The sequence below is a fragment of the Canis aureus genome, chromosome 24 (assembly GCF_053574225.1).
Source record: "Canis aureus isolate CA01 chromosome 24, VMU_Caureus_v.1.0, whole genome shotgun sequence".
Taxonomy (NCBI): domain Eukaryota; kingdom Metazoa; phylum Chordata; class Mammalia; order Carnivora; family Canidae; genus Canis; species Canis aureus.
The window spans coordinates 13,775,721-13,787,730 of NC_135634.1; the positions used below are offsets into that span (position 1 = coordinate 13,775,721).

A 12,010-nucleotide genomic window follows, 5' to 3' on the forward strand; every position below is an offset into this window, starting at 1 on the left:
GTTCTTTGCCCTGGCCTGCAATGCATAGGTTGTTGAAACTCTAGCTTGCAAGTCAAATGAATGCCTAGGTCCTTGGAATACTAAAAGACATTTCAGAGGAGCTGAAAGATGACACCCTAACTTAATTATTGAGATCCTAAAGTCTTGATTCCAAAAGGGTAGAAGGGATATTTTGCGCTGTCACGTACACCACAAAAGGTGACATCTCATCCACGTAAGTGCTAAGTTATATTCACACTCCAAGGACGTGTAGGTTTACATACTCTCAAACTGCTTGACTTCTATTTAAACTGGTTTTAGGCCAGAACAGCTGAAGCACATCCTAGAATATTAAATGCTTTTAAATGTCACTTCATGGTAAGTACCACTTGGTAGGTTTTAAATTGCTCTCACAGGGCATATTTTCTTAATTTTTCTTCATGGTAAATCATCTACCAATTCACCACCTCTAACTAATCATGGCGCTATATTTGAAGCCAATTACTCAAATCACAAGTGCACAGGATGAAAGCAGTGGGGGATTTAGAAAGATGACATATGCAAATATTCACAACAGTGAATATTCACAATAGCAAGCTATTGTGTTTTGGCAAATAAATGTCCACGTGTCAGCTCTGTGAAGAAAGTGTATTTTGAAAGCAAATCTCTTCATCATCTAAGTCCCTGTCAAGATACCTGCACAAGTTACTCACAGCTCCAAATTAAATATGTAAGTCTCCTCCAGCTTTTGACATGCCTCTGTATTAGTACTGTCTTCACAGAATGTGGAATGAGACCCCCGTACAATGTGCTAGCACAGTGGGAACACTTCTACGTCTAAAGATAAGACACTCAGATGGTGATGATGTCAAGTAGTGGTTTTCAAACTTTTAGGTAGCAGAACCCTTTTTTTCAAATGAACCAACAGTAAAAAATGATTTTGTCTGCATAGATTTATTCCTGAATTTAAATTTTTAACACTCCGTGAAAACATCAAGGTTCTGTGGTGAGCATAAAAAATTGAGACTGGGGTTAAGACCAGCAATTTAAGTGGTCTGTCTCCACATCATTTAGGTACTGTGTTCTGCTTGTACAGTTTAAACAAAGGAGAGGAAGGCAGCAAGTGTTTCATACGACATTGCACAATCCTTGGACACCACTTAGTAAAATGAAGATGTCTTAAGTTTTAACGCAGGGCCCCTGCAAAAACAAGTCCACCTGGCAGGACTACTGAAGTGGTGCTCTGTTATAATTTGGTATTCAGCAACAGTCTGCATTTTTAAATTGCATTTTAAAATGTTTTTTAAAATAAATATTGCATCAAATATTTATAGAATGAGGCTCCTGAGAATGCAAGACTAGCCCATTGCAGACCAATTCTTTACAGATAACAACTAGTGGACAAAATACTTTGTAACTACTGAAGGCATAGGAGAGAAACCAAAATCAGGACACCAGAGGGCTGAGGCTCAAGGAAAATCTTCAGTTGCACTTCCTATTTTTAAATGGCTTTCTGCCTGAGGACAGGCTCCATCATGCCAAGCAGGACAGCTACACTTGAGTAGAAAATATGCAGCCTTGCTGGCTTACCCCGCACTCTTACTGGCTCAAATAAAAAGACCAAGTTCACAGTGACCAGAACAGGTAGAGAGGGATGGAGGATACTAGAAAGGAGAGCCAGAAAGGAGGATCCAAAAGTTCTTTGTAAAACTGCCCAAGACTCTGGATGATCTTGTACCAGATGAAAGCAAAGGCACACTCAAAGCCACCTGGCTAAGCCAAAAGAACTTAGAGGAGAGTTGTTCTGGTATCCATCATAGGGCAGGGTGGGGAAGAGTTGGGAGCTTAATTCTAGTCATGGTAACAGTCTCCCTTAAAAATCATTACTCTTCATATGAACATAACAAAATCCAGAGTTTCTAAAGTATTATTTATAAAGTTTAGGATACAATCCAAAACTACTGGACATGCACTCAAGAGAAAAGGCAATTAATAGAGAGTGATCCTGAAAAGATCCACATGTTGGAATTAGCAGGAAAGGGTTTTTAAAGAGTTAGTGTAACCATCCTCAAAGATGTAAAGGAAAATAAGCTTGTAATAAATGAACAGGTAGGACATCTCAGCAGAGAAATAAAACTATTTAAAAAAAGAAAAAATAGGAAATTCTACAATGGAAAAAAAAGGTCAGAATAAAAGATTTGCTAGATGGGCTTTAAATTTTAGGTGGAATAAATGGAATAAAGACTCAGTGAACCTGAAAATAAATAAGTAAAAATTATCCAATCTGCAGAACAGAGAGAAAAAGAATTTTTAAATCAAGAGCCTCAAGGAATTGTGGGTCGACCTCAAAAGGCTAAGGTATGTGTAATGGGGGCGTAAAAAGGAGAGGATAGAAAGAATGGGATAGAAAATATATTTGAAAAAGTAACGTCCGAATATTTCCCAAATTTCATTGAAGACAATAAATTTACAGATTCAGGCAAGAAAACACAAAGCAAATCATACCTCAGCATGTGGAGCAACATTGCTGGTGAGTTTAAAATAGTACAGCCACTTTGTAGAAATCTATCAATTTCTTTCTTTTTTTTTTTTTTTTTTTGAAGACTTTATTTGACAGATAAGTAAAGAGGGCACGAGGAGGAGGAGGAATAGAGGAAGAGGGAGAAGCAGACTCACTGCTGGGGTGCCTGATATGTGACTCGATCCCACTGGGATCACAACCCAAGCCGAAGGCAGGTGCTTAACCAATTGAGCCACCCAGGCGCCCCTGTCAATTTCTTATAAAACTAAACATACACCTACCTATGCTCAGCAATTTCACTCCTGGGTATTTATCCAAGATAGATGAACAGGTATGCCCAGAAAGGACTTGTCTTAAGTCTTACCAAGAGAATGGATAAACCCACTGAGATATATTCAATGGATGCATACAACTGCTCAGTGATAAAAAGGAATGAAATATTGATACATGCAAGACATGAATGGATTTCAAAAACATTATGCTGAAAGAAGTGTAAAATGGCATCGACTGCTTTATTCATATATGTGAAGTTCGTCAAAAGGCTAAATCATTCTATAGTTAAAAAAAAAAAAACACAGTGGTGGTTGCTTCAGGGACTGGGACAGAGAGCAGACCCTGAAAAGGTATGAAGCAGCATTTTGAGGTCACAGTGATGCTATCTTGATGGGATTTGCACTACAGGAGTGTACACATTGTTACAACTCCTTAAATCATATACTTAGGATGTTGCATTTGACTCTTTTACTTTAAAAGTATTCAATATTAGCTACAAATATTAAACTCTAATTTATGATATATATACTGAAGTGTTCAGAGGTAAAATACTGCAACTTACTTTGCAATGCATAAAATAAGGTGGATCGATGGATAGATATGGCTCTTATGGGTGTTGCTAAACAACTTTCTTGGAGGTTTCAATTTTTTCATAATAAAATACTGCGGAGAGGGATATTTGCCTAAGTCTTGAGGTCTACTGTGAACAGAAGGACCACAGTTTGAAACTCGAGCTAAGAGACCAAGGTTAGAGCAGTGCAAGTGTTTCCCCATTTCTATCTCTAGGGAGCTGGACCAGCTGGGCAATAAGGTGCTTTCTAAATACACCTTTAGTCCAAGGACCAAGGCCGTCAAGATCAATAAATAACCAACAGGCTGCAAATAGGAAGAAATTTTCTGCAGCTGTGGTCGTGTTTGTTGGCTCAAAAAGCTCCCTCTATCCTGAGTGCTGGGCACTGGAAGGGGTCTACCACTTTTGCACATGGTCTCATGACATCCCTCTTCCTCCTGCTTCTTCCATTTCACTAATACTTTGTTCTGCTTATTACTCCATACTGTCTTTCCCACCTTAGGGGAGGCAAATGCTATTCCTGCTATTGAGAAACTCCTTTCCCTTCCCTCAATCTCGTTCCTGTTTGTTCTTAGACCTCAGCTTGCCTTGGTCCACAGACGAGATTGAGCATTCCTCACACCGGCCCCATAAAAGCACATGCAAATAATCTAAAATTACTTGACAATATTCAAGGTCCATATTTCTCTTTAGACAAGAAGCTTCCATGAGGGCAGAGACTGGCCTGCTGTTCCTCCACCTCCTTCAAGTGAGTTGCAGACGATAGTTAACGGCTAACATTCAGAGTGTTTGCTAACTACTGAAGGCATAGGAGAGAAAGCATCCTAGGTGCTTTACACCTATTAATGCATTCAAGCTCTTCTTGGGACTTCACTTTTTTTTTTTTTAAAGATTTTATTTATTCATGAGAGACACAGACAGAGAGAGAGAGAGAGGCCGAGAAACAGGCAGAGGGAGGAGTAGGCTCCATGCAGGAAGCCCAATGTGGGACTCGATCCCGGGTCTCCAGGATCACGTCCTGGGCTAAAGGAGGCGCTAAACCGGAGCCACCAGGGCTGCCCAGGGACTTCACCTATTTATTGATGAAGAAGCCTCCCCCTTTGCCTTACAAACAATGACCACTCAATAAATATTTACCAATACCTATTAAGTGCCAGGCACTGTGCCTGATATATAGCATATATGAGTAAATAAGAAGCCCCATGCCTGCCTCACTACGTTCAGCCTGGTAGGAAATACACCCAAATAAAGTGGGACCTATTTGTGAAATGACAAGTAATAATAAAGGGGAAATACAGGTTACCTGGTAAAGTATCTCATTTTTTTTTTTTAAGTTGCACACAATTCATTTTTTGGTTAAAAAAATAAAAAGTAACTCAGATATCCATCCATTCGCCTAGTCATTCAACACGGGGCTGCTCACTGCCTAGCAGATTGGGCATATGCTCTTGGGATACAAAGATGCAGATGGTATACACTGGTATATCGTCCAGTGGGGAGGCTGCAGGGAGACCTAGCTAGGACACCGGGGGATGCATGTTGTAGGAGGTAGACATGGCAGGCACGGGCAACCCAGAGGCAGCTGTTCTGGAAGCTCACTCCAGCCTACTTTCCCAAACGTGGCCACACTTACCTCCCTGACTCAATTCCCATTGCCCCCCAAATGCACAGTTGCATTGAAGTGAGTTCAATGTCAACCGAGGTCCCTGACCAACAACTTAATTTCATGCTAGTTTGCTCATATATGAAAGAGAGGTCTATTTTAAAAAGGTATCATAAGGACTGAATGAAAGCATCCCATAAGTAATAAATGGTGCAGGGTGTTCATCACTATTATTGAAACTAGATGTGGCCAAGACGCTTTACCTGACTGAGCATGTAGCTTCCTGCTCCCAAAATGGCTTTTTCTAACTATGCCAGTGCTTCCCAGGTTGCTCCCAGGATCCAGTCTGAATTCTTGGATATGCAAAACACATGCAGAAATTTAAATGGAAATCCGAGTGGTATCTTTTGCTATCTAGTGATGAAAATGCTAATTAAAAACTCCACCCAACCCTCAACTTCTCCATTCCAAAAAAAGGTTAAACATATAACACTGTTATCAAGGAGCAAAACCTTTTAGGGTTAAAAGTGTAATTTTATTTAGATGTTACTTGTACATAATCTATAGTAAGATATACAAACAGATAAAAATTGTTTAACAGGAGGTTTTTTTTTTTTTTTAATACCACTTTAAGTTCAATTTACAACAGCATTGGTAATACTGCAAGGTGACAGATACTCTGATTTATAAAACAAAAATTACTTGCTACTCTGGCTGATACATTCCCACTAGTCTTTAATGGATTAAAACGTATCATGTATTCCAGTTGCAAATTATTACAAAACTTTCACAACCTAGCCACTTGATGCTCAGAAAAGATTTTGATATTCTAAAAATTTACTGAAATGAAAATGTTAATTTTCTAACCATATACATTCACTAAAGAGAAACATAAGTGTACCAAATCTCATGGTTTGGGGCTGACAATAGAAAACCAATCACGTTATGTCTGTGTAGCTAATGTGTGATACCGAGTAACCTTCTCATCCTCTCTACCTAATCTATAACATGAAAAAAAGCTTGTAAGAAATCTAAAATATGCATGGGGGAGGTGGGGAAACGGAGGGCAATTTAAAATAACCTCATAATATAGAAATACTACTTTAAAATGCAAAATTCATTAATATGAAATATGTTTTTAAATATTTTTCTCCATTCGTTTTGGTAAACACTTTTTGAAAATGAAAACAGAAAATCCAAAATATTCACTTTTTCCTTTTCATGTAATATAGCACATTAGAAAAAGTCTGGATTTAAATTTTAGAATAAATCAGATTTGCTGAGAAAATACTGCAAAAATAATCTAAATTGAGTTTTAGTCCTTCTCCATTCCTTTAAAGGCTACGCAACACATTAGGGCAAAAGCTTTTTCACTAGTCAGAAAATCAAGTTGAAAATAACTTGTTGATTAAACTACAGGAAGACAACTAATAATTAATAGGCTTATGAATATTTATGAATAAAGTGCCAGTAATTTTATTGTAATACGATATAAATAGAAGAAATCTTGACATGGATAGTAGCTTTATGTGTTCTCTTCATCCTGAGAACAGAAGGGACATAAAAAACAAAGAAGCATTACCAAATAAAGTTCTAGAATTATAACGAGTAATTCCTAATCCAAAAGTAACAACAAAAACAAAATACTGTAATAAAGACAAACTCAAACTATAAATGGTGAAAGTCCCAAGAATAATGCCAACACAGTAGGCCTTTATGCTGAAAAAAAAAAAAAGGAGAGAAATCAGAGAGAAATTTAAAAGTTCATTAGTAATTACTGCTTATATTCAACAAAATTATGGTGACTAGCTCTAAGAAACAGAAACTCGAGAAGCATGTGCCAAAACAGCTGAAAAGACTCAGATAACCTGATATAAGAAGCATGGTCTTGGGAAGGGGATGCAGATATTAGGCTTTTCAGAGTTTCAAAATCTAGGTAATTAAAACCTTATATATGGGCTTTATATGATGACTGCCCACAAGCCCAATAAATGTCCACTTGGGGGACACACGGACATGGTTTAGGGGCGCCGCTGAAGTCCTCAGGAGGACTCATTAACAAAAATCCATTGGTCATGGTCCTGTTTCGGCAACTACCATGAACCAGACAACTCTATCTTGAGCTAAAGACTCCTTCATCGTGACAGAGTCACCAATAACTGCCATCTGTCTGAAATGCTGCACATGGTAAGAATCCCTAGTAAGTAAAGTGTCTTAGTATACCTGTGAAGTCCTATCTATAATCGAAGCCTGGGGGCATTTATTTGTTCTAAACAAGCAGTTACCCTTCATCCAAAATCATAAGAGAAAAGCTGCCATCCGTGAGTTTTCCAGTGGTCTGCTGTCACCAGGAAGATCAACCCTGTGGGGCTCTCCAGTTCCTTGGAGGTGGAACAGCAGCAAGAGCTAAGGTGAAAGGAAAGTGATCTGGTACAGCTACATGTCTAATCTAATCTGAGGTACTTCTTAAAATTTAATGTGCCAACGACAACATGAGAAAAGAGAACCGTGTGCTTCTAGGAGTAGGGCCAAGGCCCTACTTGGGTGATGGATCCCTAATCTGGCCACAGCACCAGGAGAAGCGAATAGCTGTCAGCATCTACTTTCACCTAAAATCTATGCTTTTAAAATTCAGATCACGTGGATCAAGGTGCTGTGGGAGGCGCTCTCAGGAGCAGGCCAAGGAGCCAGGACCACTCCAAGGGCCTAACAGGGGCCCTAACAGAGGCCTTAGCGGCTCCGGGTAAGGTGGGGGCAGGGCAGGGGGGTGGCTCCTCTGCACTGGGAGGTGGTACACCCTCACCCCACCACCCCCAGAGAGGAGCCAGGCACTCCACGGGCCTAAGTGAGGCCATGGCAGCTCCAGGATAGGTGGTGGTGATGCAACCCCCGACACTCCCCCCGCCCTCCCCCCCACCCTGGGCCTGCTATGTCTGCATTGGCCTGGCCGGCTGGCACCCAAAACTCCAAGGGTAGCCAGGTATTTGCAGTGTGGGCCCTGATGGCCCCTGGAGGAAAGGGAACATCTCTTCCTGTTCTTCACTGTCATCACTGCGGAGCTACTGGACTGTCTCGGAGGAATCATCAACGAGCATGGACCAAGTGCACGCCACAGGGAACCCGCCTGTAACGGGCCCCTCTGATTCCACATTTTACAAGAGTGCAGAGGAAGCGAGATCGCCTCCAACTCACACAGGGGCCGCCAAGCCAGGGTGGAAAGCAGAAACGTTTGACTCTCTGTATGTGTTCCATCTTTCCCTCTAGAACCAACTTCTTGTGCAACACATTTGGAACAAACCAACAAAATGGGTGAAATGCTATCACTGACTGATCGGAAGACATCACTCTGACACACGGTCATTAATCTTGCAGAAGAGCTAACACCAGGCAGCTGCACACACACACAGCAAGTCTGGGGAACGGTAGCGATCAAGAAGGGGAAACCCAAATGGCACGAAGTACTTTCAGGGCCGAGAAAAAGGAAGCAAGATGCTGTGTCAGGACAATGCAATAGTTACAGCATATCTCCTCAGGTGCAGCACGATTTTGCTATGTTTAGTGGCACTTAAGTATTACACAGTAAATACTGAAAAAACCCAGAATTTTTGGATGTGCAAAAGCAATATCACATTATTAATACAAAAGTTGCTAAGCTACAGGATTATAATACCACTAGGTGGGTGCTGAGACCACTGAAAATTTTCAACACGTTTCTGACACATGGTCTCCCGGTGGCACCCGGCCTCGTCAGCATGCCGCCTCAGTCGGACCAGTCGTTCTCGTCAAACTCTGAGTCATCGTCAGAATCGCTGTACTCGACGGCGATGCGTCTGGATAGAATTGTGGCCACATCATTCCCAACTGGCTCACGCTTGGCCTCTTGCTCACGCTGTTCTTGTACCTTTTTCAGCTGAATCCCTGGGGATACAAGAGTAAAATTAAATTAAATCCCAAATTAAGGAAAATGAGTAAGTCTATTTAGCATTTCTCCCCCCCTGGCTGACACCAAAGGTAAAATGTTTTGGAAACCTGAAGTGAGAAAAGCTTGGGAAATAGAAGTTTCAGGACAAAAAAAAAAAAAGGCACTCAAATAATTGTTAAAAAACAAAAAACTTAGATTTTTCGGCGCAAATGAACATCATGAAAGAAAATTCTGGAGCTGCACCTTACATTATGGTAACCACTACATGTGGCTAAGAGTAAATTTATTGTGCCTAGTGGCTACCATGTTGGACTGTATAAACATGGAACACTTCTATCATGAACATTTCTTGGGCATAGCTGTAATCCAAAGACTTAGAAAGCAGCATTTTACATTAATAGCTTTTGGCTAGTGCAGAGAGGTGACGGACATCTTTGTTTCACCAATTAATGCTAAAAACGAACACAAAATACAATAGTCTACTTCCTTATTAAGTAACAGTGCGTTATAAAGATGATTCAATGTGTTAATTCTTTAACTTTTTCTTTTGAAACAATTTCATATTTACAGAGTCCATATAGGACTAGTAGAAAAATGAGGCACCTGGGTGGTTAAGTGTCTGACTCCTGATTTTAGCTCAGGTTATGATCTCAGGGTTGTGGGATAGAGCCTCAAGTCAGGCTGGGTGCATGGAGCCTGCTTAAGATTCTCTCTCTCCCTTTGCCCCTTCCCCCTAAAAAAGAAAGACTAGTAGAGAAACATCCTCATAAAACCTACACCCAGATACCCCAACTGATAACATCTGACCACTTGGTTTTAGCAACCTTTCTCTATCATTCTTGCTTATACACACACACTTTTATTTCTGGACCACCTGAGAATAAGTAACAGATAATGTCCCTTTGCCCCTAAAATAATTCATGTGTAATTCATAAAAAACAGTAATCAAAATCAGACTGTTGGCATAGATACAATACTACCTATTCTACAAATTTTATTTAAATTTTGCTAGTAGCCTTAATAACAGGAGAAAGTTTTCCACCAGGCTTTGGATGCAACATGGGAACATGATTGATTGTCATCTTTCATCAGTGTCCCTTAATCTGGGCAGCTCTTCAGTCTTTGTGTTTTTCTGACCTTGACATTTTTTAAGAACACAGGCAGCTCTTTTACAGATTGACCCTTGATGTGGGCTTAGAGGTTTCCTCATGATTAGATCCTGGTTATGTTATCACTCTTATTGGATGGGGCTCACAGGTATCAAAAAACAAAAACAGTGTCCTATTATGACCCTAAATTTATTATCAGTGAGGTCATATAGCTTTGGGACTTTTCTTGACAAAATCAAAGTGTGCTGATGACGTTGAAGACATATGAGAAGGCTGGGCTTGTGTGCCACAATCAGGTCTGATTTGTGGGCACTCAAGCAAAAAAGTAGAGGCAGTAAAGTCCCAGCTGTCCTGTGAAGGACGTCAGTGATGCTGCAAGCCAAGCTCCCTTCTCAGTCCCTTCCAAAAGGAAACAACAAGCCTGTGACCAAAAGATGGCACAGCTCCCCACTGAATGAGGAGCTCCTAGGACATCTGCACACCCTGTCAGTGACCCTCAGCCAGCCTAAGCAATGCCCTGGGGCTGAGAACAAATGGTGTGGAACAGACGGTTAGTGTGTGGTGCTGAGGGGATGCCAAAACGGGTGAGTATCTGGGTTCATCCATCCTGATTTGACCAGAGATGCTCTATTTCTGTATGTCTCATGTTCTGGGGTTCGGTGTAGGACTTTACCCAACAAAAGAATTTTGCTGCTAAATAAATGTTGAGGAACTTACTAGCTTAGCACATCAAGCTAAAAATATGGAAAGTCTAGGACATAGCTTTTTAAAAATACCTCAATCATTGATACGAGCTCACTTTCTTTCATTTATACAGTTATCTTCAGACTAGAATGCAGAGAAAAGATCCGATTAATCAATGATCATTTTTGTTATCTATTTCTAGTCAAGTAAAGCTTTCCTGAATTCTCAATTCTTTACTATTGTACGTTTATCTTGCACTGGCAAAAACAGGTCTACTGTTAAAAAACAAAATTAAACAAGTGTTCTTTAACCCTATCCTAAAATATAGTTCAGTGGAGAGAATAGTCATTTGACTAATATAGGCTGGAAGCTGGTTAGAGCCCTAAAGAAGTCTCTAGATTTGTAAAAGGAAGACTGTTTGAGACGCTCACTTACCCATTCGAATGGCAGCGAGAAGATCGCTTCGGGCATCACTTATGGGTGGCTGTGCCGTCTCCTGGCGCTTTGCCTCGGCTGCAGGGGGGGCATGCATTGGAGAGGAGGAGCGAGAAGAGCCTGCACCAGGAGGGCCTGGTGGAGGAGGCGGTGGGCCTGGTGGTGGCGGGGCTGTGACCACGAGCCCAGTGGTGGGAGGGTGAGGAGGAGCCGTGTAGGACGAGCCCGCCGAGGCAGGGAAGGGGGGCTGCATGGGGATCTGTAGGGGGCTGACGAAAGCAGTTTGTGCTGAAGGAATCATGGGGGGTGGTGGAGGAGGAGGAGGTCCTGAGGGGTTGTAATATTCAATTATCTGTGCTGGCAGCATCCTAATAAAGAGATGAAACACACAGAGTCACTAAAACAGCAAGAGAGTCACATCTTCTGAGGGTCTAACATGTCTTATTCAGGGGCCTCCCCCAAACACAATATATATACTGTCCTCTGAACTTAAAACACTGCAGGATGCAAATAGCCAGACTTCATGTCAGTCATTTTTACAGGTCTACATTATCCATTATGATGAAATTCAAGTTCATCTACTCAAATGAACCAGAAAAAAATCACTCAAAAAGTAACTTTTGGGGCATGTGGTGGCTCAGTCAGCTAAGCATCCCACTCTTGATTTCAGCTCATGTGGTAATCTCAGGGTCCTGAGATTGAGCCCCCACATGTGGCTCCATGCTCAGCTTGGAATCTGCTTGGGATTCTCTCTCTCCTCCCTCTGTCCATCCCCTCCCCCATCCCCGTTCACTCTCTCCTTCTCAAATAAATAAATAAACCAGTCTTTTTAAAAAAAGTAACTTTCTGTGGAAGGCTAGAATAAAACAGTTGACTATAAAGGTTATGAATAGGGACGTCTGGGTGGCTCAGC

General features: G+C 41.1%; 1 protein-coding gene across 12 annotated transcripts in view; it reads right to left on the reverse strand.

Moving 5' to 3' along the window:
• Window positions 1-5,460: 5,460 nt before the first annotated feature.
• The window catches only part of WASF3 (WASP family member 3), a 133,143-nt gene continuing 126,593 nt past the window's right edge, over window positions 5,461-12,010 (reverse strand). For all 12 annotated transcript variants that reach the window (XM_077868322.1, XM_077868321.1, XM_077868311.1 and 9 more), the window contains 2 exons: window positions 11,098-11,465; window positions 5,461-8,865 (listed from right to left, as the gene is read on the reverse strand). In XM_077868322.1, coding sequence (XP_077724448.1) covers window positions 8,708-8,865; window positions 11,098-11,465 — 526 coding nt within the window. In that variant the 3' untranslated portion in view covers window positions 5,461-8,707. The remainder of the gene's footprint in view (window positions 8,866-11,097; window positions 11,466-12,010) is intronic.